The 27,618-nt window shown below is 41.4% G+C and overlaps 3 protein-coding genes across 8 annotated transcripts; 2 read left to right on the top strand and 1 right to left on the bottom strand.

Annotated features, from left to right (window-relative positions):
- The first annotated feature begins 2 nt into the window (after window positions 1–2).
- On the top strand, window positions 3–8,392 carry LOC114845372 (serine/threonine-protein kinase tousled-like 2). 2 transcript variants are annotated; one of them, XM_029133289.3, is made up of 21 exons: window positions 3–772; window positions 1,781–1,875; window positions 2,790–2,861; window positions 3,107–3,179; window positions 3,352–3,389; window positions 3,564–3,617; window positions 3,852–3,959; window positions 4,249–4,341; window positions 4,516–4,626; window positions 4,758–4,894; window positions 4,985–5,137; window positions 5,249–5,315; window positions 5,465–5,562; window positions 5,667–5,748; window positions 5,827–5,918; window positions 6,061–6,150; window positions 6,255–6,424; window positions 6,533–6,671; window positions 6,835–6,946; window positions 7,038–7,145; window positions 7,411–8,392. In XM_029133289.3, the coding sequence occupies exons 2-21, from the start codon at window positions 1,783–1,785 to the stop codon at window positions 7,582–7,584; spliced, it is 2,064 nt and encodes a 687-aa protein (XP_028989122.1). In that variant the 5' UTR covers window positions 3–772; window positions 1,781–1,782; the 3' UTR covers window positions 7,585–8,392. The 2 variants fall into 2 exon arrangements, with proteins under 2 accessions (XP_028989122.1, XP_028989123.1); XM_029133290.3 differs by lacking the exon at window positions 3,564–3,617 and having other exon boundaries at window positions 5–772.
- Window positions 8,393–8,514: 122 nt separating this feature from the next.
- Window positions 8,515–12,270, bottom strand: becn1 (beclin 1, autophagy related). 3 transcript variants are annotated; one of them, XM_029133292.3, is made up of 12 exons: window positions 12,169–12,270; window positions 11,717–11,845; window positions 11,570–11,634; window positions 11,305–11,363; window positions 11,051–11,141; window positions 10,810–10,946; window positions 10,529–10,723; window positions 10,290–10,436; window positions 10,048–10,197; window positions 9,909–9,969; window positions 9,669–9,811; window positions 8,515–9,332 (listed from the first exon to the last, which is right to left on the bottom strand). In XM_029133292.3, the coding sequence occupies exons 2-12, from the start codon at window positions 11,841–11,843 to the stop codon at window positions 9,164–9,166; spliced, it is 1,344 nt and encodes a 447-aa protein (XP_028989125.1). In that variant the 5' UTR covers window positions 11,844–11,845; window positions 12,169–12,270; the 3' UTR covers window positions 8,515–9,163. The 3 variants fall into 3 exon arrangements, with proteins under 3 accessions (XP_028989125.1, XP_028989127.1, XP_028989126.1); XM_029133294.2 differs by having other exon boundaries at window positions 12,065–12,202; XM_029133293.3 differs by lacking the exon at window positions 12,169–12,270 and having other exon boundaries at window positions 11,717–12,150.
- A 75-nt stretch (window positions 12,271–12,345) lies between these two features.
- On the top strand, window positions 12,346–26,691 carry LOC114845371 (uncharacterized). Of its 3 annotated transcripts, none has more exons than XM_029133288.3 (21): window positions 12,346–12,562; window positions 13,006–13,111; window positions 13,215–13,268; window positions 13,376–13,456; window positions 13,559–13,647; window positions 13,724–13,775; window positions 13,872–13,999; window positions 14,088–16,697; window positions 16,829–16,896; window positions 17,527–17,662; window positions 17,921–17,972; window positions 19,487–19,575; window positions 19,777–19,952; window positions 20,025–20,112; window positions 20,967–21,044; window positions 21,196–21,236; window positions 21,687–21,770; window positions 23,319–23,376; window positions 25,150–25,223; window positions 25,500–25,560; window positions 26,332–26,691. In XM_029133288.3, exons 2-21 carry the CDS (start codon window positions 13,038–13,040, stop codon window positions 26,445–26,447), a joined length of 4,209 nt encoding a protein of 1,402 aa, XP_028989121.1. In that variant the 5' UTR covers window positions 12,346–12,562; window positions 13,006–13,037; the 3' UTR covers window positions 26,448–26,691. The 3 variants fall into 3 exon arrangements, with proteins under 3 accessions (XP_028989121.1, XP_055360257.1, XP_028989120.1); XM_055504282.1 differs by having other exon boundaries at window positions 14,130–16,697; window positions 19,774–19,952; window positions 26,332–26,690; XM_029133287.3 differs by having other exon boundaries at window positions 19,774–19,952; window positions 26,332–26,689.
- Window positions 26,692–27,618: the final 927 nt, after the last annotated feature.

The raw sequence follows: 27,618 nt of genomic DNA, 5'->3' as shown, positions 1-27,618 counted from the left end.
ACCGGGGATCACGGACCGGTCCAATACTTTCCCCCTATAACCCATGTTTTCTGTCTAAATGTTAATTTGGCAAAACGTGCGGCATTTAAATTCTACTTGTTTTTCTATACGACTTAATTAATTCTAATGGAAAATCGAAGCAGAAAATAGCTGGGATGGAGTTGTGGCGCACAAGACGCTGCCCCCACAAGTCACGGGTGGACGTTTCGGGTGGTTGTGACTTGAGGAGTTTACATTATCTGTGAAACTAGCGGATGGAAAGCATCACATAAAGCCATCCCTGGAGCCCTGCACGGCCTGGCTGCGGGGTTGTGATCTTTAATTGACACCCTAAGAATGAGCTAAAACGAGGAGGCCGAGCTCCTGGTGCAAATGTTACATCGATGACAAAAGAAAGAGCGAGTGCAGCAGAAATGTGACAACATCTGTCAAGAGGCTTTAGAGCGTTGACAGCTCCCGGTTAGCCCTTGCAGGGGGACCGAGACGGACAAGGAAACCCCGAGGATCAGGGCCTCCTGTCCGGATGACACCAGCAGGCGCCGGCCGCGGGGCTCTGTGTAGCTAGCGTTAGCATTAGCGTTAGCTAAGCTAACACACGCATTAGATGAATACTAAACAACGTTAACGCATTTTTTTAGGTGGAGAACTAAAACGAACAACTTCATATGAGGCGTGTGGGACTGGGAACTGTGAAGGAGTTTGCTGTCACTGGATGGGTGGACAACAGCTTTTCTACGACTGAAAGTGACGGTAGCTGCACAAGGCTCTCCAGGTGAAGCTTCTGCTGCAGCTAGGGTTAGCTTAGCTCGCTAGCTAGCTAAACTACCTGGCTAGAGCTAACGTTAGCTATTGATATAGCGTTAACTTCAAACTAAGCAGGAACTAAAATTGTCGCCATTCCGTTTTGTTATGTTGCTGTATGGAGGTAATATGTAACTTAATGGAGAATTTGTTTCTATTTTCCTTTTTAAAATGTTTTAATTAGCGTATTAGCTATAAAGCAGCTGCTTAGCATTAGCTTAGGCTAGTCGACTCAGCTGGTTAATAACTGTGTTATGGTGGTTGTTTCACTAACTGCATTAAAGTCAGCCTATCTAAAATGTTGTCCAACGTCATTGAAACTCTGAGTAATTGGCTTTGTCGTAAAAGTTAGCATTAGAGTAAACTGTCTTTCCTTTCTTCCTAAAGCCAGGTAACTATTATTGTTTTGATAAAGAGGTTAATGTGATTTTCGTCAAAATACACTAACTTTAGCTAATAGTTATTGATATTGTGTTTGCTAATATTTTGTTGTTTTCATATTTTTTTAACCGAGGCAAGATATTGCCTATGTGCCTTTAGATGACTTCATCTGTAAGTGTCAGGTAGAGACTATCTAATGGCAGAAATGGTCGAATGCTTCTTTCGTATCACAGTATATTATTCTTGAGAGAGGAACTTCAATGCATACATTAAACACTGTAGGAAATGAATGATCTCTTAAAGCAGTACATTCACAAACATCCACTTTGGGTTGTATTTTAGTTTATTTGAATATGCAAGTGTTGAATTGGGACAAGTAGTAATCACCTTCACTGTAAAGGAACGTTTAACTTGATTCTTAATTTAGAATCTATTGACTGAACAACAGGATATCATATTTACTGACCTAAAAATCATCCCTGAGCTTTCATGGTGCCCATTTTATTCTTTTAAATTGAGCAAAAAATGCCTACTGTGTGTCAAGTCAGCTGGATCAATAATTTAGTGTTTTATTCACTGTTGGTGTCTCTCCCTCTAGGCATGATGGAAGGACTTCATAGTCAGGCTTTAAGCCTGGACCCACGCAGACAGGAGCTGCTTGAGGCTCGCTTCACTGGACTTGGTGTGGCCAAGGTTGGCATAGTTTAATATTAGAATACTTTGTCATTTAAACAATCAGTGTTTGTTCAGATTGTTTATGTGGGTGTAGCATATTGCATGTTATTATGTGCTGAGAGGTGACTTGTAATATATTTAATGTTAGGAAACTCTTTTCTTGGAAATTAAATTTTCATTTTATTCAGTCTACGTATACATTTTCCAGTTGGCATGCCTGGAAAAAAGCCCAAACCTTCACTGTTACGTTAATAAAAGCACAAGCAGTTATTCAGCTCCTTCATTAGCCTAAATTTACAGAATTGACCAGTGCTTTGTTTTCAGGCTTCTCCTCAGTGGAACAACTGTTTTTTTGAGCTAAGGCTAAAACAACACAAGGTCTGTCTTGGCTGAGATAAGAGCTCACCCGCAGTTCCTTCTTTCTTTGGAAATGAGTGACACTGAAATGGCCCCACAACTGAAGCTCACAGCATGGAGTGCGTATTATGCTGCAATCCTGCAAATGAACTGCCCATTACAGTGCGGGGGTGCACATTTTAGAAAATGGCAGTCCCTGAGAAAGCAGCCACCCCCAGCGATGCTCTGACCTATAATGTGCACTGAAACAAATTGGGTCTACTTGCTCTAGCGTAAGAGTGCGTGAGTTAAGGTTGTAAATATGTTGACTACAATAAATAATGTAGGTTATGTACAAGACTTTGCCATGAACACGATCAGGCTTTGTAGCGGTGTCTATGGTATGTACTAATTATATAGTATAGTGATTAGTATATAGTATTTGGACAAATAAGGTATGCTTACCTTTACACATTTGAGTTTATTTACTCAACATCTAAATAGAGGCACCCTAGTGTATATCAGTGCATCATACTCGAGTCACTACTTTTTGTAGAAGTAGCACATGACTCTGTCTGTCTTTTTTGTTTTTCCAGAGTTCAGCCAACAGTGAATCATCCAACCAGTCGCTGTGTAGTGCGGGTTCACTGAGTGACAAGGAACTGGAGGTTGGTTGTGATATCAAACCCTACCGTGATCGATTTATAGGCTTGCATCGCATGAATTAGTCTCTATGCAGGATGGGGTTCACTTGTCCTAGATTCATGAAAGAATCTGAAGTGGCTAGAGGAAACCTGTACAAACATGACATTCATTTAAGCTCTACTCAGGAAAGACAAAGGACTGTGTATTAATTGTTTTCTTAATGTGGTTAGCAAAATAAACCCTAAGCTGTGATGACATTTTTTTTCAGACCCCAGAGAAGAGAGTCAATGACCAGAGAAGCAGGAAGAGAAAAGGAGATATGTATGACAGCAATAGCCAGGGTACGTTCAGCCCACTTACTGAAACAGAAACAGCTCCTAATGTCATTCATGTGCTTTGGTGTCCTTCACCTTCATCAAAGCTGTGCTCTAAATTTTCATGGTTCAAAGTTCCTAAATATGAAAATGCATAGAATCAAATGATTAATGCCTTCACTTGTTTTCTGGTCTATAGGAAAAGGAAGAGGACACAAAATAAGTGACTATTTTGAGGTTGGTCCTGTTTATTGCATTTGATATGTTAAGTCACTTTCAGACTGTAGTTTTATGTCTCACCCTTTTATTCTCACTCATTACTTCAAATACTTCAATCTTATTTTTAATAACATTTCTCTCTACTTCCTGTCTGTCTTGCCTCTATACTCTTATCATCTGACTTGTAACTAGTTTGCTGGTAACAGTGGCTCAGGCACCAGTCCTGCCCGAGGCATCCCCTCGCTGGTATGCTCCTTTCATCTCTTTCCATAGCTTCATCCCTTCTGCTCTGCCTTTTCTCTTTGCTTGTGTCATTGTTTTGCGTATTTAATCCGGTTATCTTAAATTATAAAAGCATCCATTTTCATCAAAACTAAATACATTTCTCTCTTTCTCAACAATATCCTTGTTGTCTATATTGCATAATGTATGAAATCCCTCTTTTTTGCCTTTTCTCTTTTTTGTCTATGTGGAATGCAGTGTCAGCACAGCAGTCCTTCATCCACAGGCTCAGCCCACACAGACTCTTCATCTTGCAGCTCGGTTAGGATAGCCCCCACCGTCCACTGCTCACACAAAGCCACCCAGGTAACCACTGGTGGACCTTGAGTGCCACCTCTAGCACTAGCTGTTACTTGCATCTTAAACAGAGTTGAGTTGAGTTTTTGAGTGAACACCCAATGTTTAGGGACTACACTTTGCTACACTTTTTATCTGACATCTTAAAAGTGACTTGCAGATCCAAGTGTCCTGAGAAACTACATTTAATTATCCCAAAAAATTCTACCAGCCTTATTTTAATGAAGATGCTGTATCGCAGGCCAAAATGCTAGCTGTTTAAATATGGTTTGGTGTTGTCTTGTCCCCCCATTCCCAGTCAGAACTGACACTACTGAAACTCAAAGCATTGGAGAAGGACAAGAACTCTGATCTGGAGAAGAAAGAAGGGAGGATAGACGACCTGCTTAGAGTAAGAGAAAAATATTTAAAATCTGACAGTAACATGTTAGCATAATTTTTAAATGCCTATAGTTTAAATGTAATTGACATGTCAATGTCAAATGTCTTTTGCATCATGTCATCTAAGAGCAAAAACAAACATTACAAAAAGTTGGATGTCAGGATTATGCTGTGTTTTTTGCAGGCTAACTGTGACTTGAGGCGTCAGGTAGATGAGCAGCAGAAGATGCTGGAGCTCTACAAGGCACGGCTTAACAAGTGTGTGACCATGAGCAAGAAACTGCTCATTGAGAAGGTGGGTGGACAAATGCACACAATCACAATGCGTGTGCCTAAGAAAACAGCAGATCTGACATGTCAAATCAAATGTATATGTATTCTTGAGTGTTCATCTGTCATTTCTATTACTCCATTTGCTTTCTGTAGTCAAAGCAGGAGAAGATGGCTTGCAGGGACAAAAGCATGCAGGACCGCTTACGTCTGGGTCATTTCAGTTCTGTGCGTCACGGAGCCTCCTTCACCGAGCAGTGGACTGATGGATTCGCCTTCCAGAACCTCATCAAGTCAGCATGCAATGGGCACAAGCATACATTTGCATTTTGTTCGTTTCCATTTAAAAGTTGTCCTCACTAGACTGTCCTGGGCTATTTCAGGCAGCAAGACCGAGTCAATTCGCAGCGGGAAGAGATTGAGAAGCAGAGAAAACTGTTGGGCAAGAGGAAGCCTCCCTCCATGGTCCAGACTCCTCTACTCAGCATGGAACAGAACAGACGAAAGAGCAGGAGCAACGGCCAAGAGAATGACGCGTAAGATGATAAACAGTGCAGTTACTCCTACAAGTGGTTTAAAATGGGTTATAAAATATTTGTGGTTTTATTGTTTAAAATAATGAGCAGTGGTTTCTTTGTCACACACAGGTTGTCTTTGGCAGAATATCACGAGCAAGAGGAGATCTTCAAGCTTCGAATTGGCCATCTTAAAAAGGTACTAATGCACCAGTTCTTCCTTCATTGCCCTGTTCAATATGTAGTACTCCTATTGCTGACTGCTAAACCATAAACTCAGTATGACTATTACCTGTGTTTGTCTAATAAGTGTGGAGATATGTGCAACATTTGTTTGTTTGTACACAGGAGGAGGCAGAGATCCAGGCAGAGCTGGAGCATTTGGAGCGAGTCAGAAACCTGCACATCCGGGAGCTGAAGAGAATCCATAATGAGGATAACTCACAGTAAGTGCTACCTTTGTTTACCTAGCTTGTGCCTGTTTTGTTCTTTTAGTCTAAGCTGTCATGTGATTACATTTGAAAAGGAATTAGCAAAATATTTTTTGTAGATTTAAAGACCACCCCACACTGAATGATCGATATCTGCTGTTACACTTACTTGGAAGAGGTGGTTTTAGTGAAGTCTTCAAGGTAAGCAGGTTCCTTTCTTCATTAGCTTACGCGTCATTTTTATAAAGGACACAATAAAAGTTTCAGCATCTTTTCCAGGCTTTTGATTTGACAGAGCAAAAATTTGTGGCCATTAAAATTCATCAACTCAACAAGAACTGGAGAGAGGAGAAGAAAGAAAATTACCGCAAGTATGTTAAAACTGTTCACTGCCCTTTGTGACTGTTTAAATCTGTAATTGAAGTTCTGACCTTTTTAAAGTTCAAAGTTAACTGTGAATAATCTTGTGAGCAGTGTAAAGGTTAGGAACTCTTGACTATTACCTTTTTTCAGACATGCCTGTAGAGAGTATCGAATCCACAAAGAACTTGACCATCCGAGAATAGTCAAACTCTACGACTACTTCTCACTTGACACTGACTCGTAAGTGCCTCACTTTCTTTACAGATTTAGTAAACCTGTAATTTCATCTCTGGGTGTGTTAAAGTTGGTGATCAGTGGTAACTGCATCGCCTGTATTGCCTCAGGTTCTGCACAGTGCTGGAGTACTGTGAAGGCAATGATCTGGACTTTTACTTGAAGCAAAATAAGCTTATGACCGAGAAGGAGGGTCGCTCTATTGTCATGCAGATTGTCAATGCCCTCAAGTACCTCAACCAGATTCGGCCACCCATCATCCACTATGACCTCAAACCTGGTAATTTCCTCCATCTCTTAGGATAGTAAAAACACAAATGGGAACCTCTAAGCCTCAGTTAAGAACGTTACAAATAAAGAATGTGTTTCCTTTTATTACTCTGTGCAGGAAACATCTTGTTGGTTAATGGCACAGCTTGTGGAGAGATTAAGATCACAGACTTTGGCCTGTCTAAGATCATGGATGATGACAGCTACAGCTCTGTAGATGGCATGGAGTTAACTTCACAAGGAGCAGGGACCTACTGGTATGTAGACACTTTTCCACTGTATTTAGTAACTTAGCACCCAAGTGGGATTTAGATTAATAATATGGACGAAGCGTCTAGATTGAAATGTTGGCCAGTGAATTTACATCTCTTCTAAACTTGAGTGTACATAGAAATAAATGTTTTTTTCCACGACTTACAGGTATCTTCCTCCTGAATGCTTTGTTGTTGGCAAGGATCCCCCCAAAATATCCAACAAGGTGGATGTTTGGTCAGTGGGGGTCATCTTCTACCAGAGCTTATATGGACGCAAGGTAATCGCTAATATGAATTCTCTGATGGGAACTTTGCTCTCAGCAGAATGAGAAAAGCTTGTTGCTAAGTTTCTTCTGTTGCCTTTTTAAGCCCTTTGGCCATAACCAGTCACAGCAGGATATCCTACAGGACAACACCATACTCAAAGCCACTGAGGTGCAGTTTCCCCCCAAACCTGTGGTCACCACAGAAGCAAAGGTGTGGTACTAATTTTCTTCCTTAAGAGTTTAAGCTAATTTCTCTGTTCAAACATTATGCATTGTCACATAGTATGTGGTAAGATTACTGCTTAGACAGAACTTGGGGATAAATATAACTTTTAGTGAGCCTTTTTGATTGTATACTGTAACTTAAAACGCTTAAGCAAGGTACCAAAACAGTTAAAAAGATAAATTGTGTTTTTATGTTTGAATAACTGTGCCTGCAGTTGAGTTTGAGAAGTTTTATAATGATTTTGTTCCAGGCCTTTATTCGACGTTGCCTAGCTTATCACAAGGAGGATCGTGTGGATGTGCTGCAGCTGGCAAACGACCCCTTCCTATTGCCTCATATGCGAAAAGCTCTGGGCGGCAGCGCACCCCTGACAACTCCTGTTCCCTCCACTTCCAGCTGCTACGGCAACAGTGCCTCCGAATGAAGCAAGTGGGGGGGAAATTAAACCCCAGTGAGGACAAAGCCATGAGGAGATATTACACACTTGATGAAACTTCTGCTTTGCTCTAAAAGAGCATGATGGAGAGATGCTAAGTGTGAATGTAGGTAAAATGACAGAGAGCATGGTGATGTAGTAATCATGTATGTGCCCACCACTTTTGTAAAAGTGGTAAAAATGAAGGGCCAGCCTCTGACTGTGGGCTTGGTAGAACCCAAAGAATTGCCCATATGCATGCACTAACAGAAAAACTGGCTAAATTCAAGGGGCTTATTACATGATAGCACCCAAAGAATTGCACAAGCAACAGGCCGGAGAGTGTGCTGCCTATACCCTGGATGGTTTATGAAGCAGCATTAATGAAATATCATCCTCCACTGCTAGAAACCTGTAACCTATCCAACTATTTTCAGTACTATAGCAGTCTGTTTTTTAAAGAAGTATCCCCATAGGTTTGAACCTGGGACTTTAGAGGAAGGGCTCCTGTGGTGAGAATATGAAATGACTGATGACCAAAGTGAGTATTGCCTTGTTGTCATGGCACCAATAGAGGTTTATAAATGACTTGATGCAGAAGAGTGCAGATTTTAGAATGAGTAAGTGGTTTTGACCTATTTGAATTAATTTACTGAATAACTGGAAGTCATGTTATTGTTTTAATTGTTTAGTCCACATTTTTCAACGAAATTTACCTCCTTGTTTTTGTTAAACATTTAAGGGGGGCGACTGAGTGAGTGTTACAATGAGAATTCAAATTTAAAAAATATTAAACAATTAAAAGACGTTTGGTTAAGTCTGCAGTGTCTAATATGTTTTGGGATGTTCATGCATTTTTGTAATCTTACGAAAAGTATGAGTACAAAAACTATCAGTGTTTCTGGTTACACTATAGTGTATAAAATACATTACCAGTGATCTATTTTCAAACCACATGTTTATTGACTTAGAACCCACATGCTAGTTCCGTATCAGTCATCAAAAACAGATATTCATGTGATGCTGCACGGGGCTCTATTAGTGCACCTCCTAATACAACAGTATAGCTGCAAAATATGTTTGACACTGCCATAACTGCACTCAAATTTCATGAATACTGACATACACATACAGTGTATAAGAATACAATTCTACCTGTATAGTCATTACATCATATTCGTACAGCTTAGAACTGGAACATTACGGAAATCTTTTTCTCACAGTGGTGAGAGCTACAAGGTGACTTCAAAGGTGTACAGTGCAATTGAAAACCAAGACATTTTTCGATGTGATGGGTTAGAACAAAACTGGGGAACATTTTGTTTAAAGTCTGGTTTGAGAAATCATTACATTTTAAGGAATTTAAAAAAGCAGTTTGTCATATGTTTGCTTACATGAAATGACAGTATGTAATGTCTTATATCCACTCTGCATCAGATTGAATTTAACTTTTTGTAATCCACAAAAAATCCAATGCTTATCAGTGGTGAAAAACAATAATTGCAATTTCTTTGGCCAAGTAAGATTCACTAAAACCTTTATTAGATGGGAATATGTAAAACTTGTAACAGGCCATTGTCCACCAGCTTTATCTATTGTAGAACTGTGACGTGACCCAGGCCAGACCCCACTTCAGGTTGGTTAGCATAAACTTCAGGGCCTTAGTCCACTGCTCCTCGGAGTTAAACTGAGTTTTAATGGAATAAGAGCCCCCACTGCCTCCTGTGTCCTCAATCTTGCCTTTCTCTACATCCATCCTGAACAAAACATGAAAACATACAGCAAACTTTAGATTTTGGAGTCCGGATTAAAGTTTTGCAATTTATAAAAGGATCATGCCTAAAGCCGATTAAATAGTTTATCCTACCAAATGTGTATAGTATACAGTGTTCATACTGAGGTATGGAACAAGTTTGTCCTGAGGGTGTTAGGTGAGTAAACAGTAAGATTATTACAACTAATAGGTTCCATTTCACCTCTGGGGAAAAATGTACTCAATTTGCCTATTAGATCATGAATTACAACCTAAAAGAATTTGACCTGAGGGTAGAACAACGTTAGCTTAATCAGCTACCATTGTGCTGCTGTCTAACCTGTACGGAAGGCAGAAGCCAGTGTCTCCTTTTTCCACTTCTTCTTTGAACTGTTGGACACAATCCAGGAAGGCCACCATGGCATGGTCAAATTTATTGTCCCAGAAGAACCTCAGACCACCTGAGCAGTACAGAGGAAGTTCCTGTACAAACATGGAACCGAAACAAAGGGCAGGAGTTTAACCTAGATGATCATTTACACAATAACAGAATTGGGCATAAGAATACTGTATTTGTTACCTTGGACTTGTCTGTTAATGACTCTAAGTATGAGTGGTTTCCATATGGCACGAGACGATATCTGGAGAAATAACTAGTGTGAGTTCAGACTTATTTGCAGTAAAAAAATAAATAAAAGTCTGTCTTTGAGTGCGTGTACCTCTGAAAGCGCAGACCCATTTTGTTGGCCAGAGCATGCAACAGCAGTACTGTCTGCCCCCAGGCTGCATTGATCTCATTCCACTCAACTGGGACACTGGGAAGTCGACCCAGTCGGAAGTTGTTGATGGTACCAAACTGGCCACTGTGCCTGATCAACAAAGGAGACAACAAATTTCGATTCTGAGTCAACAGATATTGACTAGATTTTGTCCAGGGCCTATAATATATTTATTTGCATACCAGATGTGAAATGTGGCATTGAAGACATTGGTTTTTTTTAGTCGGTCGAGCTGAATCTGGCAGTAACGCATCTGGTTGTCAACACTCTTCAGCTCATCATCCAGCTCCAGCTGTTGCCGTTTAAACTCACTGTATTCCTTTTGGTAGCTTTTAACATAAAGCAGTAGGAACAGACCTACCGGTTAGAGGCACTATTATTTATAATATTTTGCATTTCACACTGCTGTATTGCTACTCACTGTAGCTCCTCTGTGTCGAGCTGCTGAGAGTGGACCCTGCTCTGGGCCAATTCCTGAGCAACAAAAGCCCTCTCTGCCTCTACAGCTTCCAGCTCCTGGACCAGTCGATCTTCCTCCTCTTTCAGCTGCTGCAACTCTGTCAGCATGGTCTCTTCTTCATTTACTTGCAGGTGTGAGAGCAGCTCCAGACACTGCCTAAAACACATTAACATGCACTGCATCTCCTCAGTATCCCGCTCTCATAAAAATCCCTGAGTTAAACTTTTAATCCATTAACTCACTTGTAATTCTGGCATTCGTTTTCTGTGATGTTGAGCTGTGTATCTAAGTGGTCCAGTAAAGTGTCAGTACACTCCTCACACAGTGGATGGTCCACATCTGTCTGGCCTGACATGATGTCAAACAAGTCACTAGTCACCTGGGTGGGAAAAAAATCCAAAACAATACCCGTTTACTCTTGCCAAAACAATATGATCTGAATATACCATAAGCTACCATTGTAAGATGTCAAAAATGACTTACCTTTAACCTACGACTGAGGTTTTCCATTGTGCCTCCATCAGAAGCTTCTCCAATCAGTGTGAAGCTGTTGGCGCTCTCTGTGGACATCATCCTATACAGGGAGTGTCAGAATTATAGTCATCTTTATCGGGTATGATACATTTGTAGATACAACCAGCCTGTAGTGGGGTTTGGCCTACTTATCAGCTGGGAGGTAATCAACAGATATAAAATCCAATTACTCTTCTGTTAGACAGCCTAATGAAAAGACTTACCGTGCGGGAGGGATGTATTTTCTTGACACCCCATCTTGCTTATTTTCAACAAACGTTTCCTAAAAGAACAATGCAAACCCAAACACGCATTTATCTAGCAAAACATTTTACTTTGATTAATCTTTATATTCGCTACACAAACTTTAATTTTCAGTATTTGAGTGTTTGCTTTTTTATTGTTAGATGATATTCAAAATCTGTTACAAATCCAGCAATAAAACATATACATGCATGATTTTGAGCTTGCCAGTAATGCCCATCTTACCTCTGGTGCCGTCTCCCCCTCGCTGTTGTCAGACTGCTTGCTGGGGGTCACTGTAACCAACGGAGCTGAGAAGAGGAGTCAGTTTAAAGTCTCTTTCACGTTACCGTGAATGTAGTACTGGCGAATGACCGTCAAAGGTACACATACCTATAAGTTCCTGGATAGTGACCCGATCGAGGACATTGAAGGACTTATCCAGTTTTAGTGGCTGACAGCATCTCTGACAAACGAAGCTCACCTGCATGGTTGTGCTCGAAGACTTGGAGCCCTCCATTGCTAGCAACAAAGAGATGTTTAAAAACAAAAAGTCAGGTGATTATGAAGGTAAAACTTAAAACAACCTTCCATGAAAAGTTTTAAAGTAAACATTACGGACACTGAAACTGACTGGTTTGACAGTGTTAGCTGTTGGGCTAAGCTACTAAACCGCTGGCTAGCTAACGTTAGCTTGGAGGCTAGCGCACATGCTTACGGCGAACAAACAAAGACACCCACTGTTACTTATGCCCAAACAGAAACTGTTGCACTATATCTCCGACGTGTGCATATCAAAAATAAAAAATCACTTTTAATATGATTAGCAGAATTGCCCACTTTACATTTTAAGACTTCCCTTTCACTTCCTTATTGTTGTTTACAGCGGACATGACGTAAACGTAACGTTTTTAAATTATCTTTATTTACAAACGATCGGAGGACTTAGCATTACATTTTTTATTTGATCATATTTCATATGCAACAGAACTATATTAAACCACATGATCAACTATGTATTAAAACGTGGTCCACAGTTATATAATATAAATAATAAGGAATAAAAAAATAAAATAAAATGTCAGCGTGATGGTGGTAGTTTACCCTTCAGACCAATAGGTGGCGGAGTAGAAACAGTGCATGGCGCCACCAACGCAGAAGAAGACGATAGTTGCGGGAAAACTGAAGCAGATTAACTCTACTTCTTCTGTTCATCTGTTCAAGCGTCAACGAAACAAGGTGATTATTTTAACATTTACTTTTTATAGTTACCAAAGATCGCTTGAAAATATGTAACCCACTTGTTAAGTAAGTTGTTGGTCTGTGACTTTGTATTTGTGTTGATGTCTGAGTCTAACAGAAGTCAGAGAGTGAGCATTGCTAGCTGTGTAACCTGCCAAAACAAATCATAGCAGCTTGCTAGCAATAAAGGACTATGGGCTATGGATGAACCTGTATGAACCCATTCAGTACAGTAATTCCAGCAAGTGGGTTTACTGTACTGAATACAGTTATTGGTTTGAGCGTATTAAAGCCATCTTAAATACCCACCCCTTTAGATGATAGAAAATAGCATCAGTGAAAATGGTCGATAACTAATCGTACAACCATAAGAAAAGGGACGATACGTAGCATTAATATTACAGTTACAAACTAACCAGGTGCTTTTGTCTTTCTGTCAGATTTTTATTTTGCAGCTTTAAAAGAACTAACAATGAGTTCCCCAAAAGCCACAGATGTCAAAAAGGGCATATCAGTGCTTTGGGACACTCTGCAATGTCCCATATGGTAAGTATCAGTCAATATAAGAAGAACTGGCAAATACTCTGATTAAACAGTTATATTGAAACAGTTATTATTATGATGACACCTAAATACTTTTTACTTTTAGCCTGGATTTAATGACAACACCAATATCTACTAAATGTGACCACCAGTTTTGCAAGTAAGGAAAATTACTTCTATATTAATTATCAGAGGTTTGATTTCTGTTTTGTCAAACTCCAATGTGATGTATTTATTGATGAGAAATTGCTGTTTACATATTGACAGGTTTTGTATAATCAAACTTCTGGACAACTCTAAACAAAACAAGGCCAACTGCCCTGTGTGTAAAGCCAAGATAACTAAAAGGTTGGACAAAATAAATAAAATGACTTAAGAATAATAATAACAATAATAGTTCATTGTTATTAATACTTACACTACTCACAAGTGTTTTTTTGTCTTATGCAGGGGTTTACAGGAGAGCCCTGGGTTTCAGAGACTTGTGTCAGGATTGCAGGACATGATACAAGCATATGAAAATGACACTGGCACAAATTGTAAGACTGTCTGTGACCTTTTCAATGCTTTGAATTATAAAAGCAGCATCTTTTATAATAACCTTTTAATTTTCAGACTTCATTGGTCTATCTCAGCTTCCCAGACAGCAGGGGAAGACATTTCTAGGGTTTATATTTAACTTTTTAATTGATTAAATATAAATGCTAACTTCTTCACTACATTAGCTAATCCTGTGCTTTGTACTGTATTCATTTCTACACAGTGTGAAAGATAATGAAGGTGCTGAATATCCTGATGCAGTGTTAACTGAAGACACACCTGGCACGGACCATGATGTGCAAAATCTTGAAAGTGATGATCTTCCAACGTCTCACTCTTCAACTGTAGCAGGTGAAATTTTAAAGCCCTTTATTTGTAACATCAGACTGTGATGGTAGAATGTAGAGGCTTAATTCCTATTATTTCTGTCGTTTTGTAGCTCAGAGTGAATATGCAAAACTTATGGGATTATCGCCAACAGAAAATGAAGGTCTTGACAGTGGCCTAGGTGATGGCCCACCAACTTCAGAAAAAAAAATGCACAGCTCCACAGATGAAGTGGAACCAGTACAAAAGGAAGTTGTGGACAAGACAAATTCACCACCACACAGCAACACAAGAGGCAATAAAAAAGTTTCAAAACTGGAAACCTCATGTCACCCATTTTCAAATCCTGACGAAAGTGAGCACAAGCCTTTAAGAAAGTCCTCAAGGCAAAAGCAGAAAGAGGATTTAAAGTCTGAACATGTTTTTGAGCATAAACAGAGGAAAAGTGTGGAGAAAGTTACTGAGTGGCTCATGAATGTTCCAAGTGAAGGAAGCCTTGAGTCAGAGAAACCTGATCAGGACACTGATGACTCTGACAGCTCTTCCACTTCTACTATCAATGTTAAGCAACATATCATGGACGTGAATGCAAAAAGAGGGGACCGTGCTAAAGTCCTTGAAGAGCAGGTATTTGGTGCTGTCTATAAACGAGAGCGAAGAGGAACCAGGGCTGCCTTTCCTGCATTTCACTTTAATGTTAAACCTCCAGCAACAACAGAAACACAGACACCTGAAAGGTTTTCCAACAAAAGAAAGGGTGAGCATTTGCTTCCTGCTCATAGCTGTGAGAGAAAGGGGTTTGAAGATAAAAATCATACTAAGGAAAAACAACAAATGATAAAACAAAATAACACCTTTGAGGACAATGACAGAGACAAAAATGGTGAAGAGTTGATTGATGTGCCAGAAAGTGACGAATTTGACAGCGGTGAAGTCATTTTTTGTCCAGTGTCTCATATTGAAAATCAACCAGAAGCAAAGACAAGAAAAACTAAGTGCTCCACCCTGCAGGAAGTTGACAGTGATTTACAAGAGCAAGCTAAGGCAAAATCAGAAAACATTGAAAAAAAGAAAATGGACCAAAGGAAGGGTAAAAACACAACGTCAGAAAAAAACAAGTCTTCTAGAGTGCAGAAACCCCTTGTTCTGGTTGGAGTTCAAACTGGGGAAATCAGTCCAAAGATTAGAACAAGGTCAGGAGAAGTTCAGGTACAAATTGAGAGCTATCCCAGCAGCGAGGACCAAGACACCCCTGTTACAAGGAACACCAGGAGAAGTAGAAGACTTCAGCTCTTTGCTAAGGAGGTCCAGGAGGGCCACAAGAAAACAAATGTGAAGAAAAATGTATCTGAAAAAGTTTGTAAGGCTCCAGAGCAATTTGAGGAAGCAAATGATGGGATGCTGGATGATAGCGGATCAGCAAAGAGTGAAAATCGGGCAAAGGTGACCAAAAGAAATGGATGCATTTATGATCAGGATTTAGGAGGAATTGAAAGTATGGAACCTGCTAAGCGACTGTCTTATAGACCAGTAGATAATAAAGACGCCATTGCTGACAAGCCCAATACTGAAACTTTTTCTCAAGCTAGTGTTGCTTGTAATGACCCAGCAGTCCCACATCCTTCAAGTCCAACCGTAACAGCTGTGGTAGGTCCCAGACTTGAATGTGACAATCCAAGTAATGACTTCTCAGGCAATGTTCAGCTGGGAACCTCAGCAGTGTGTGAAGACGAGGAGGATAAGTATGACAGTGAGCTGGACACGGAGCAACTGCTCAGGAGCTTCAAAGCCACAAAAAGGAAATCTTTCCACCTTGGAGGGCCGGATAGAAAAAGGAGCCATAGTTTAGACGATGAAACTGATCAGGGTGCTGAGGCAAAAGAGAACTGTATGGGTGTTAGATCAACAAAATGTAAAGCCAACCAGGAGGTCCTAGGAGACAAAGAAAACTTCACTTGTAGTGATGTGATCCCTCCTTCTGTCTCACCTGGCATGACCATAAAAACAGTTAGTGAGAGCCAAGATAAAATGATGGCGATCTCCATTCCTACGAGTTGTTCGAGTCAAGACGGTGATGACAGACTCCGCAGGACTAGTGTCAGCACTGCCCTCAGTCCCAACAAAGTGTCAAAGCATGAAATAGAAAGTCTTAATATCTCTGTTGTGCCTCAAATAGTAGATTCTGGGCTTCGCTTCACAGCTGCTGTAGACGAGGAGCTAAATGCAGCCTTTCAAGCCACAGACGGTGCCACGAGAGATGCTGGCAAAGGGATGGAGATAAGAGACAGCACTGCAATGGGAAAACATTGTTCAGTCAACACACATGAAGGGATTCAAATCACAGACTCTTCAACTCCCGACGGCCTGGTAACATCAGCCGTTCAGATGGTCCGCGAAACAAAGTCAGGCAACACCAGTGGACAGCTCAGTGCACAGTCGTCCATCGGGAGAAACCCCAGGAAGAAAAGAAAGGCTCAGAGGCTGGAGTCCTCGCCTGAGTCAGATAGCAGCGAGTCAAGAGAGGAATTGCCAACTTTGACTCAAATCTTTGGAAAAGCCGGTCCTCCTCTTGTGATCCTGAATCAGGGAGAGTCTAACGAAGCAAATAGATGCGTTGCAGCTGATGCAGCAGAACAGGTGAGGCGTCCGCCTGCATGCCCCAGCCCCGACTCTGTTAACTCCAGCCAGGCTTCTGTGGACCTGTTTGGCACCCCACAGGAATGTGAGTAGATTCTTATTACCTGAACTTTGTAACTACAATGCAAGACATTGTAGTAAGACGATGTTCCCACTTTAAATCATCAAGTTGTGAGTGAAGTGTTAAGACACAAAGATGTTTGATGTTTTCTGCAGATGATGTCCCAGTTAATGACAACGTTTCAATGGACTCACAATTTTCAAGCGAAGTTCTTGTCACACAGGTAAGAGCAACTGATGATTCTTTTGAGACTTACTTGTGTATTGTTGTGTGTTTGCAATGCGTTCCTAGCACCCTTCTTGCACCGTTGCATTGTGCCCCATAGAGGGCAGCCACAACATTGTCCTAAACCAGCAACTGTCAGCTGCTGGATGACGGACTACCTCGCTGTGTAAAAAATGTCCCCCTCAGCAGCTTTCTAAATTGCATTTCATTTACGTTGGAGGGAACGCCGCCTCGGAGATGATTCTTGTTTTCTACCTCATCCATCTTCCACCTCGCTCCCTTTTATCTGTCGACTGTATTTGACTGGGAGTTCAAATTCCCTGCCCTGGGGCTTGGAAAGGGCCCCAACCTACACACATCTGAGATTTGGTTTTGTTGTACACAATGATGATCAAATTCAAAGTGTAAGTAGTGTTAAGAAATGAAATACACCTACAAACAGTTAGGGTCAGAAGAAATAAATCCAAGATAAGGCTCACATGCAGTATTTCTCTTTTAAAGCACCGCATTTAATTTGAAAATAAACAATCAACCAAATCAAATGTGCCACCTTTTGTGGAATAGGTTTTTCTCCATTTAATCTCACTCTGCAATGTGCTTCCCTTTATTTTGTTTGGATCTTGTTTAGCAAAAGATTGAAATGCAGAAGGAGCTGGTGAGGCTGGAGAAGTTGATGGCTCTGGTATCTGAGGTGCTTCAGGAGAAAGAGGGAAGTCCTGCTAAAGAAGTCCCACCAGAAACAAAGGAGAGCAACAGAAACACAGGTGAGAGCAGCTGTGTGGGTTTGATGACTGAAACACACAGCTGAATTCATTATTACTGCCTATCAGATGTAAATGGTTGAATTCATATTTTCATATCCTGACTGATTATAGTCTGTGTTTACATGTTTGCCCAGAGTTTAATGTGAATATGATAATTTGATTAAATTTTCAAAGCCCTTTAAACCCAAACCTGTTTGCTTTAGACACACATTCAAATCTGACATATCTGTAAAGCTTCTCCTCTGTCCCTAAAACCAGATGCTCACACATCCCTCCCATGTGTCCAGGGCACAGACCAAAGTTCTGTTGGGTAAGTGAAAGATGGTAGAGGTAGAAATACACCTGTTTTTCATTAACACAATTAAAATTTAGATTTACTATCTTGTACAAGCTGCTTTAAAAGCTTCCACCTGTTTACATTGTGGTTTAAAAAAATGGTTCCCATCAGATCCTCACAGATTGTGTCACATTTTATGTGGGTAAATCCTGCTGCATTGTATGGATGATATTGTCCAGCTGAGGACTCGTGTCTAGTGGTTGTCAGACATAGTGATTTTCTCCTACAATCAGAGTCTTTTCCCACGTGCTGCCAGCACAAACCCACACTCAGCTATCCTGACGTTTGCATTTAGGGGTTTGTGTCCAGCCAAAGAGAAAGAGACCTGGTTAATGGAGTGAGGAAAACTTTTGGAGCTCTGTTGAAGTAGTGATTGAGTTCTCAGTCGCCTTCCTGACCAAGGTCCTTATGGAATAATTTAATCAGCCGACCAGGATGAGTCCTGCTGCTTTTAGCCCGTCTTTCTTTATATTTTACTTTAGGCCACTGCCAACACTTCAGCTTTACTAATGCATTTAGAAGAGTCAGTAGAGTTTTGTTACCTATAGTTTATTCTAGGTTGTTTATTCTCTGTCGCAGAGGTTATAAAATGTCTTGGTGAAGCAGCTGGTATCGCGTTAACCCACCCAGTCACACCCAAAACAACTGTTGCCTCTTAGCTCAACTCTAAATGGAAACGTTAAGTCATTGTTTGTGGAATGCAGGAAACGATTAGAGGAGATGATAACCTCAGGACAACAGGATTCTCAGGAATTGGATAATTAGAAACCGGTTCAAAACTGTAACTGTTTTCAATCCTGAATAGACAACAACAGTGTTTTCTTTTAAGTTTTGTTGTCATTTTTACTGAAGTCCAAGTTGCTTCATGCTGAACAAGTCTAATTAAATCTGCATCTTGTGTGATGTGTTTCTCTCCTAGGATGATTGGATGCATTTATTACATTTTAAATTAAGCTGTTTTTCTATAGATCAATATTAAGCAGAAGAATAACTGTAGTACGTGGCATGTAATTGGTCTATTTCAGTCTGTGAGCATCTTCGCAGAGGGTGATGTGTCTCCCGGGGGCAGGCAGATAATCTTACTAATGAACCCCGAATCTTCTTATGCTGTGGAAAATAAAAAAGTCATTACTGACTGCATCTTATATGTCATTTAGAGCACTTAGAGGGAAACTTGTGTTGCCACAGTAATTCATCTCTCCCACTTCACTGCCCCCCCCAACCTCTCGCCTCACGGAGTTCTAAGTGCTGTCCTCCAGGCAAGAGAGAGGCAGGTGGGGAACGCAGAGGGCTTTAACTTCCCCAGTTCCAAATTAAAAAGTGCACATTTTCCTGATCCCTGATTGTTGATGGTGGAGTAGGTGACAGGTTTAAAATGATCACTTTGTGTAGGGATACTGCCTATAATCTATATTACTCTAGTCTTAATTGATTCAATTAATCTTGAGTCACTCCTAAGGATCTAAAAGTAGTTTCCATTCTTGCAGGAAAAGTGTTCACACTGGCACAAAAGCATCTGAAGGGAAGGTGGTCAAACAACGCAGTGTTTCACATCCGAGCAGTGTTACAGAGATGGGTAAGACGGGACGTTTGCTGAGATCTGTATGTAAAACAACATCATCATTGCTTCTGCATACGAGCAAGATTCGGTTTGACTGAGTGGTTCATTATACTTTAGGCTGCTCCGTTATTTTAAAATACATTTTAGATTTTATCTGCATAGATTAAGTTCTGTCTGACTGAGTCTTCCATCTTGTTTGTTTTGTTTCTGTAGCAGCTGAGCGCTCTGTACACACAGAGCTGTGTGTCAAAAGCCCCGCAGCAGCGAAGGCACCAAGGAACTGTAGTTCACCTTCAGATGGCCAAGAAGACAAAGAGAACAACACGCCTCAAAGAGACCGCGCTAAGGTGAAGATGGTGCTTGTGTCGTCTGGTTTGGGGCCCAGTGAACAGGTACTGGTGCATTTTCGTATTCGGCACTTTGTTGGCATTATGACACACTGACCAACTAGTGGCTGCCGACAGGTAATGGTGAAAAAGTTTGCCAAGCGAGTTGGTGCCCGTGTGGTTTCCCAGGTGACAGAAGAGGTGACGCATGTCATAATGCACACAGGTCAGTGAAGGTATAAATGGATGAATTCTTTCAGTAATTTTCTGCCTCACATTAATAAATATTTTCTCGGCTTTTGCGTTTGCAAAAGCCCATTTCCCTCCACATGTAGTTACAGCTTATGTTGTGTGTCTTTTAAAGCGCCCTTAGAGATAAGCTCTCTGTGTCTTTGTCACCCACGCACTCTCTCCTCCATTCACTCGCTTGTTGCTAATTACCCTCTTTGATAGATTATTTTTAATTTCAAAGCTCGCTGTCTCCAAAGCGCCATATTAGCTGTCAAGTCTTTTTTATGGCAGCTGTTTCCCAGGCAACCAGTAAACAGGAGCGGGCCCCTTGATTCTTGTGGGGAAAGGTCGTAGAAGAACAAGCGTGTGTCCCGTTCTATCCAATGAGAAAATAATTTAAAACCATTTTCAGTTCGAAGTATCAATAGTGTGCACTTGACTCTTGCCTGGCATACGAATCAGTGGGTAATTCATGTACCTCTGAGGACATCTGTATTCACTCTGCGTAGAGAAAATGCTTTTATTCCACATTTGCCACCATCTTGGCTGTTTCCCCTAACATCACCTACTGTCTGCTGATGATTACAGGTTTAGCATCATAGTTTGATTTATAAACTATGTCCAGTATTTACCAAGAAACGAAAAGAAATATAACATAGAAGACATATTTATTACATTCTAACCCAATAATAAAAATGTACAATACAGAATCTGAGATTGTTTTGTTTTTTTAAAGCAAAAATGTAATGATTATTTTAAACGTATAAACTAGATGAATACTTCTGACATCATGTGCTGATACTACTATGAATGACATTATACCTCCTGTAACTCCCTTCTCTCTGCCAGATGAACAGCTGGTATGTGAGCGCACGCTGAAGTACTTCCTCGGCATCGCAGGCAGGAAGTGGGTGGTGAGCTTCCAGTGTAAGTCCGCTGTCACCGAGCAGTGAGTCTAAGTACAAAGCATCATAAAGACCAAATAAGAGTAGTGTTATATAACACAGTAGCCACCGGAGCGGTGTTTGTGGCTCTGACAATCGGCTCATACGCTTCTGTTCTCGTTTCCTCTCCGCAGGGATTTCAGAGTGCTTCAAACAGAAGAAACTTTTAGATGAGGTATGCTCGCCTGTGCACTCCTTGAATCTGCGTGCTGGTGATTTCCCATTACATCTCTGTACGTCTCCGTGTTGAATTAAGGCTGCATGATAAATTTCTCCTTGAGGTTTTCAGTGATACCTCATAAATTATTTGTCATCCATTTGCTTTAGCAAGCCCTGCATCTGCTTCTTTGCTATGCAAGTGTAGGCCTTTGCCAAGTTTTGTTTAGTATATGCGTTAATTTAAGATTATTTCTCCGTTTCCGAGGCCGTCCTGTGAGCATCTTATGCATCACATGTAGTGTGTTTGTACCAGACTCTAATTGGATCAACTCTGCCACATCAAGAATGTTCAGTGTTACAGTTTACCTTTAAAAACCAATATGAATAATGTCAGCTTGCAGTCACTCTTTGTCTCAGACGAGCGTGCTTCACATACTCGTCAGTTCGCTTTGTTTGCCAACAACAGAGTCTCTTCGAAGTGAGAGGCGACGTGGTGAATGGAGCCAACCACCAGGGCCCCTCGAGAGCTCGAACCACTGAAGACAACAATGTGAGTCAGTTACACACGAAAGGGGAAATTCTATTAGGCCGTGTGTGATCCCACTGCCACTGAATGCAGAATCTAAACTTTTGTTTCCACAATATTGGTTTAGAAGATTTATTTTTTTAAAGAAGAGGCATTTCGTTCTTACAATATTAATGTAAAAGTGACAACAAAGGTGCAAAGTGACAACAACAACAACAGAGTAACAAAGGTCTTTATCAGGATGACATTTTATGATTTGAACCTTGTTTACCCACACTGTAGTGCCAGCCACTCAGCCTGACCTGTCAAAACACATCAAGATGAGTCTTGAACATTAAAAAATAAAAACGGTTAAAGACTAGCAGACACTCATCATAATGCAAAACGATGGAATATGTCTGGCCATAAAGAAAATTCTGCTTCTTTGAAGAAACTTAAATAAGCTGTCTCAATAACAAACAGCACTTGAACCTGTTTCTTGGTATTGCACCAGCCTTTTAGCTCAAGCCCTGTTGTGAAATCTAATCATAATTTTCCTCCTGGTGTTCGGCCAAAGGGAGCCGTTCTGTTTCCACTGAGGGGGAAAATTAGAAATGGCTAAATGTCATGTTGGTAGTATCACTGGCTTTGAAGAACGTCTGCTAATTGAATTTGTTATTTTTAGTCTTTAGTCTTATAGGCTTCAACATGGCACCAGTGCGTTTGATGGAGCCACACAGATGGTGGTGCTCATATTCGCTCTCTGTCACCTGCACCAGCGCAACAAACAGACTAAGAGATGAAACCGAGTGCCAGGGAGTCTGTCACCAGAATGTTGATGATCAGGAAGTCAGTCAGAGAAACTGACTGTGTGTGTGTGTGTGTGGGGGGGGGGTTCTGTTATCACATCACACACTCTAATACCTCCCGAAGGACATTAGCTGTTGTCTAAATTAAAAATCTGTAACAGAAACACTTTTTCATCTCACTGAGCACCTCTGGCTAAAGATCATTATAGACGGACAGCAAGGTGTGAGAAATAGGTATTTCTCTCTCCAGCGGCTCGGACATTTATCTTCCAGCCGCTTCCATCCAGCCACACACTGTATACGAAACGATGATGGGAGTTGCACATTTCCTTTGTGCCTACTAAGGTTCAAGGAAGCAATTTAACATTCCCATTTTAAGCGAGCTTATTGACCTTGAGTGCAGTAAAACAGCGTGCCCCTGGAGCCGGGCAGGTCATTATTCTTGGAGTGCTTAAAACGCGATAATACCTCGGTGAAGGTGGTCCTGTGCTCCGCTCTGTCCAACCCGTAGCTGAATTTACATTAATACAGTGGAAGCCAGAAATCTGTTTACATATTATGTGATGTATGCCTGATGCCAAATGTAGAATATGCTTGAAGTGTTTCAGCTGTGAAAGCTGTCAGACAGGTGAAGAGTTCAGCTCAGTGCACTCAGCTGTAATGGCTGCTCGTACCGTAATACAGCACGCTGAAGGGCAGCTCCACTGAATAAATGTTCCCTGTAGAAGTGAACGGACATTTGACTGTGGATGAGCCTCACCTGGTGTCTTCTTTCTGCCTTCAGCTGCTCATGACGGGCTACAACATCTGCTTCCTGGGGTCTTTTACAAGCATGACAACAGGTAAACCACAACAACACAAATCACCATGTACCTCATGGGACTAAAGCGCAACATGTAAAGCAAACCAGGTATTTTTTATATAAGTTATAGTTAGGAATATCAAGGTTTTCGCCAGCATGACCCTCGAGCTAATTAAGGTTTTGATTCTGTTAGTATTAATATTTGAGACTTTAAAGGGGCATTGTGACATTGTTTCAGCCATCTGAGCATTTCGGTGACCAGACATCCTACTTTACTTAATCTTTTGTCGATTGATTGGACAGTTTCAGGTATTTAAAACCTACTGTATGACTTTATGTTTGAAGGAACATTCTGGTCACGTCTGCAAAGGTCAGACCCGGTAATGTGCATCATATCGACGTGAACATGGCACAGGACGAACCATGCAGCTGCAGTAATGGATGGGCATGCACGCGGGTTGAAGGACGGGGGTTGAGAGAGAGACAGTTCAGTGTTAAGCACACGTGTTGAACATCACACTCCGGCCAAACTAGTGTCTCTCATATCTGAAATAGTTTTTTTTTCTCTCTTCGTAGCTCAGTTTTGTTTAGTTTTATCTTTGAGACACCACAGGACCTCAGACACGTAATGTTTCTGACTGCTTAAGAAAAAAAAAACATTTTCCACCGGTCTTTGTATGTTCTTTCAACAGTCAAAAGGCACGTTGCCTTGCGTCATGCTGTCTGCAGTTTTATCATTTATTTAGCTTTGTGGATTTTTCTCAGCGGAATAAATACCAACAAAAGCAGGGAAAGTTAAAATTTCCCACACAGGTTTTGACTGACGCTGAGAATAGCCTGGACCTGTGCTGTTCTTTAACTCCTGTCATTTCTGCCCGGGAGAACACTGACAATGGATTCCAGCGTGTGGGTGGATTGAATACGGACTTTGGTGCTGTGTGAGACGTTTTTGGCGTGGTGTCACATTGCATAGCAGTTGCTATGGAGTCCGTTAGCTGCCTGGAAATTGTTGCTGCAAAGAAAGTGGAAATTAGCCTTCAGCTCCTTTTTCTAAATTGATGTAAATGCAGGAGTTTTACAGTTTCCCTAACAACCACATTTTGAACTTTAGTCCTAATGATTTAAGCTAGTGATTTAGGAATGTCTATTGCACAAAATACTTCTTGCCTTACCTGCTAAGCATGGATGAATGGACAGATAGATCATGGGTGATGGTCTCGGGGGACACTTTGCTTCAAAACCCACAAGGCAGCATACTTTGGTTTCCTTCTTCCTGGAGCTCCTAAAGTGCTTCTGCAGCATCCTCCCTGCTCCCTGCTGCATCGATTGAAGCTTCGCTAATGGGTTGACATCTGCTAGCTAGCGTGAGTGGTTGAAGATTTTCTTCGACATGGCACGAACAGGAGGGTGGAGTCATTTGTTCAACCCAAAAGGATTTAATCTATAATTTAGTTGCCTCAAGGTTGTGTATGTTACATGATGAGCTTATGTACAACATATGCTGCAGTTGATTAAGTGTTCTAAAGTTAATAAACAAACCGGGCTGTCAGTTAAAAATTCTGGCCATATGTGTGAATATATATAGATAGTGATATGACTGACTCACTGAGATGCACATATTGATTTGAGTGGAGACTTGGGTATTGACCTGTTTTTGGTGCCTCTGATCAAAGGAAGCTCAGGGCTTGAAACGAGCCTTCTCTGTCCTCCCCTCAGGGGTTATAGGGGTGAAAGTGGAACAAAGAAATCTGGGTTTTCAGGTGGCGTGCTCCTGAGTTAATCTGCATTTCTTTGTGCTATGCGTTTGCCCCAGATGAGATGGAGTGGATGGTGGAGCTCTGTGGAGCGGCAGTCGTTAAGGATCCACTGCTCCTCGACAGTAAACAGGTACAGTATGAGTATCAGGTCTTTACTATACAGCTGTTGCCTAGTATTGAGCTTCTGTGATTTATTCAGTTTTAGCAAAATCACGTTATTGAAGTGTTGTTTGGTAAATGTCATATTATAAATCGGTGCCAATGCAGCCATTAGCCGAGGCTGCAGGTTTCAGTCAAGGTAATGGAATAAGATGACACAATAAAATGTAATGTTTTTTACTTCGGTGTCGGTTTATGTATGTGCTCAACTACCTGCATTTCACGTTTCTGTCTTTCTGTTCAACAGAAGTCCAAACAGCTGGTCATCGTACAGCCTGCATCCGAGTCGGCTCCATCCTCATACAGCAGTAAGTCTCATCTCATCATCTGTATAGTTTATAGATCCACTGTATTATTCTAGCATGTTCAAATCCAGTATAGCTCCTCATTACCACACGGTTACCTCCAGTCATCTTGATGGTAGCCGCCGTTACATGTCAAGTACTGGCTTGATATTAGTGGCATTCTCACACGTGAAAGGCGGCGCCGCTGCACCTGTCCGTCCCATTAGCGCACACATTTTCGGCGGGTGTTTTTTGCCGACGTGCGGTGAAATGACAGCGCGCTGACACGGCAGCTGCTGACAGCCAGAATGAGACGGGACCCAACAGGAGCGACTTGCGCGCGGAGCGTATTTGAAGGGAGCCGGGCAGCGGAGACCTGGCGGAGAGAAAAGTGTCAGATTGGAGCGGGGGGGGGGGATGTCAAAACAAGTTGGCCGCAAAAGAGAGAGAGGCTGCCACAGCGCGAGGACGGCGAGCTGTCTGAAACGGAGCCCCCCCCCACCTTCTAGCCTCATTTGCACTGCTGCATATTTAATGCTGCTTTCCCTCTTCCACGTCCTCTGGCACTCATAGCGCAGGTAATCGAGCGGCCCTTCCTGCTCCTCTCACTCCTCCCACTCCAGCCCCTCTCTTATCCTCTCCTCCTGCGCTGTCTCTCGACCATCTGAGCCATTATCCGCGTCTTTTCTTTTGTTTTGGTTTTACAGTCTTACTAATGCCAGAAACTCTGTGGGCCAGAACTGAGCATTGACTGTCAGAGCTCGAGCATTGAACATACTAATGTCCACTCCACAGGCCTCTGCCGACACGCCACGCTCGTCACACGTGGGTGGCTCCTGGATTCGGTTGCAACCTACACCCTCCAGAACTACAACAACTACAAGGCACGAGTGGAGGAACCTGTGCATTAAAGCCGCAGGCTCGCAGGAGCTCATGTTGTTCACATGACACTGCTTTTTAAAATGTCTGCTATTGTAAGTAAGCAGTCTTGTTGATAAGCTAGAAGCTCTGTAACATATGTACATGGCAGGATGTACAGTATAAAAAAAATATATTCAACGAATTGAGTCATTCCTTCTTTTGGTGTTCTTCTTTGAGACCAACATGTGTTCATAATATACAGGATTAATTAAATAACAAACGCACCTGACTGTTAGTTAATCATTTTATTAGAAATACATCGTTCTCTTCTCCAATGTCCCCATTTCTGTTTTACAGATTTGGGTGTTTCTTGAAAATCCCCAATGTTGTGCCAGTTTCCTGGTCGTGGCGGAAACCCTGTAGGTTTCCTGCGTGTGGCCTTGATATGGCAACGTTTCCTGCCTAAATTATTAAACCGATTAGATGAAAGTCAGAGGAGATATTCATGACATCTGTGGAATGAGGGCAGAGAATGATCCTTTTGCTTGATTATGTAACTGGCTCTGTTTGTGCTGTGCTGGCGGTTTGCAGGTAAAGGTTAGAACTAATTCAATTCATCCTCTCTACTCCAATTATGCCATGTGGCTTCAGCTCTGTGGAAAATGCGTTATCGCATGTTTAAATGTAGATGTACTGTAATGATACTGTACCACCGGTGGGTGTGAAGGGGATTATTATTCACAGTAGTGAAGAGTAGTTTAGTGTGTGCTTTGGTTACTAACAATGAGGCTTAACGCTCTTATTTTGTTAAAACCTAGAAAGATCTTACGTAATCGCCAAAATAAGGTCTAAATCTTGACCTGACTTCATTTTGTGAAAAATGTTGCCAACATAATTATGTTTTTATTACAGATGTAACTATTTAGTTTATATTTGCTGAAATTCATGAAAACTCTTCTTTGTTTTTGCTCCTGCCTCACTGGCTCCCATCCAACCAGATCTTCAATATTTTATTGCAGGATCATTTTCCGCAGGAAACAAATCTGTGTAACTTCAATCGGGGGATTCGGGCTCTGACGCTGGAGTCATTTCAGCTCATTTCAGCCTCGGTTAACTTATTTAGCCCAACTCATCGAAAGTTGATCATTCATAACTCTTCTCTCCCACATTCATTAAAAGACGATGCCTTCAAGTATGCAGACCATGTTCCGTCTATAGCAA

The sequence above is a fragment of the Betta splendens genome, chromosome 19 (assembly GCF_900634795.4).
Source record: "Betta splendens chromosome 19, fBetSpl5.4, whole genome shotgun sequence".
Lineage (NCBI taxonomy): Eukaryota > Metazoa > Chordata > Actinopteri > Anabantiformes > Osphronemidae > Betta > Betta splendens.
The sequence above is the reverse complement of the archived record's forward strand: the minus strand, read 5'-3'. Positions and strand labels throughout refer to the sequence as shown.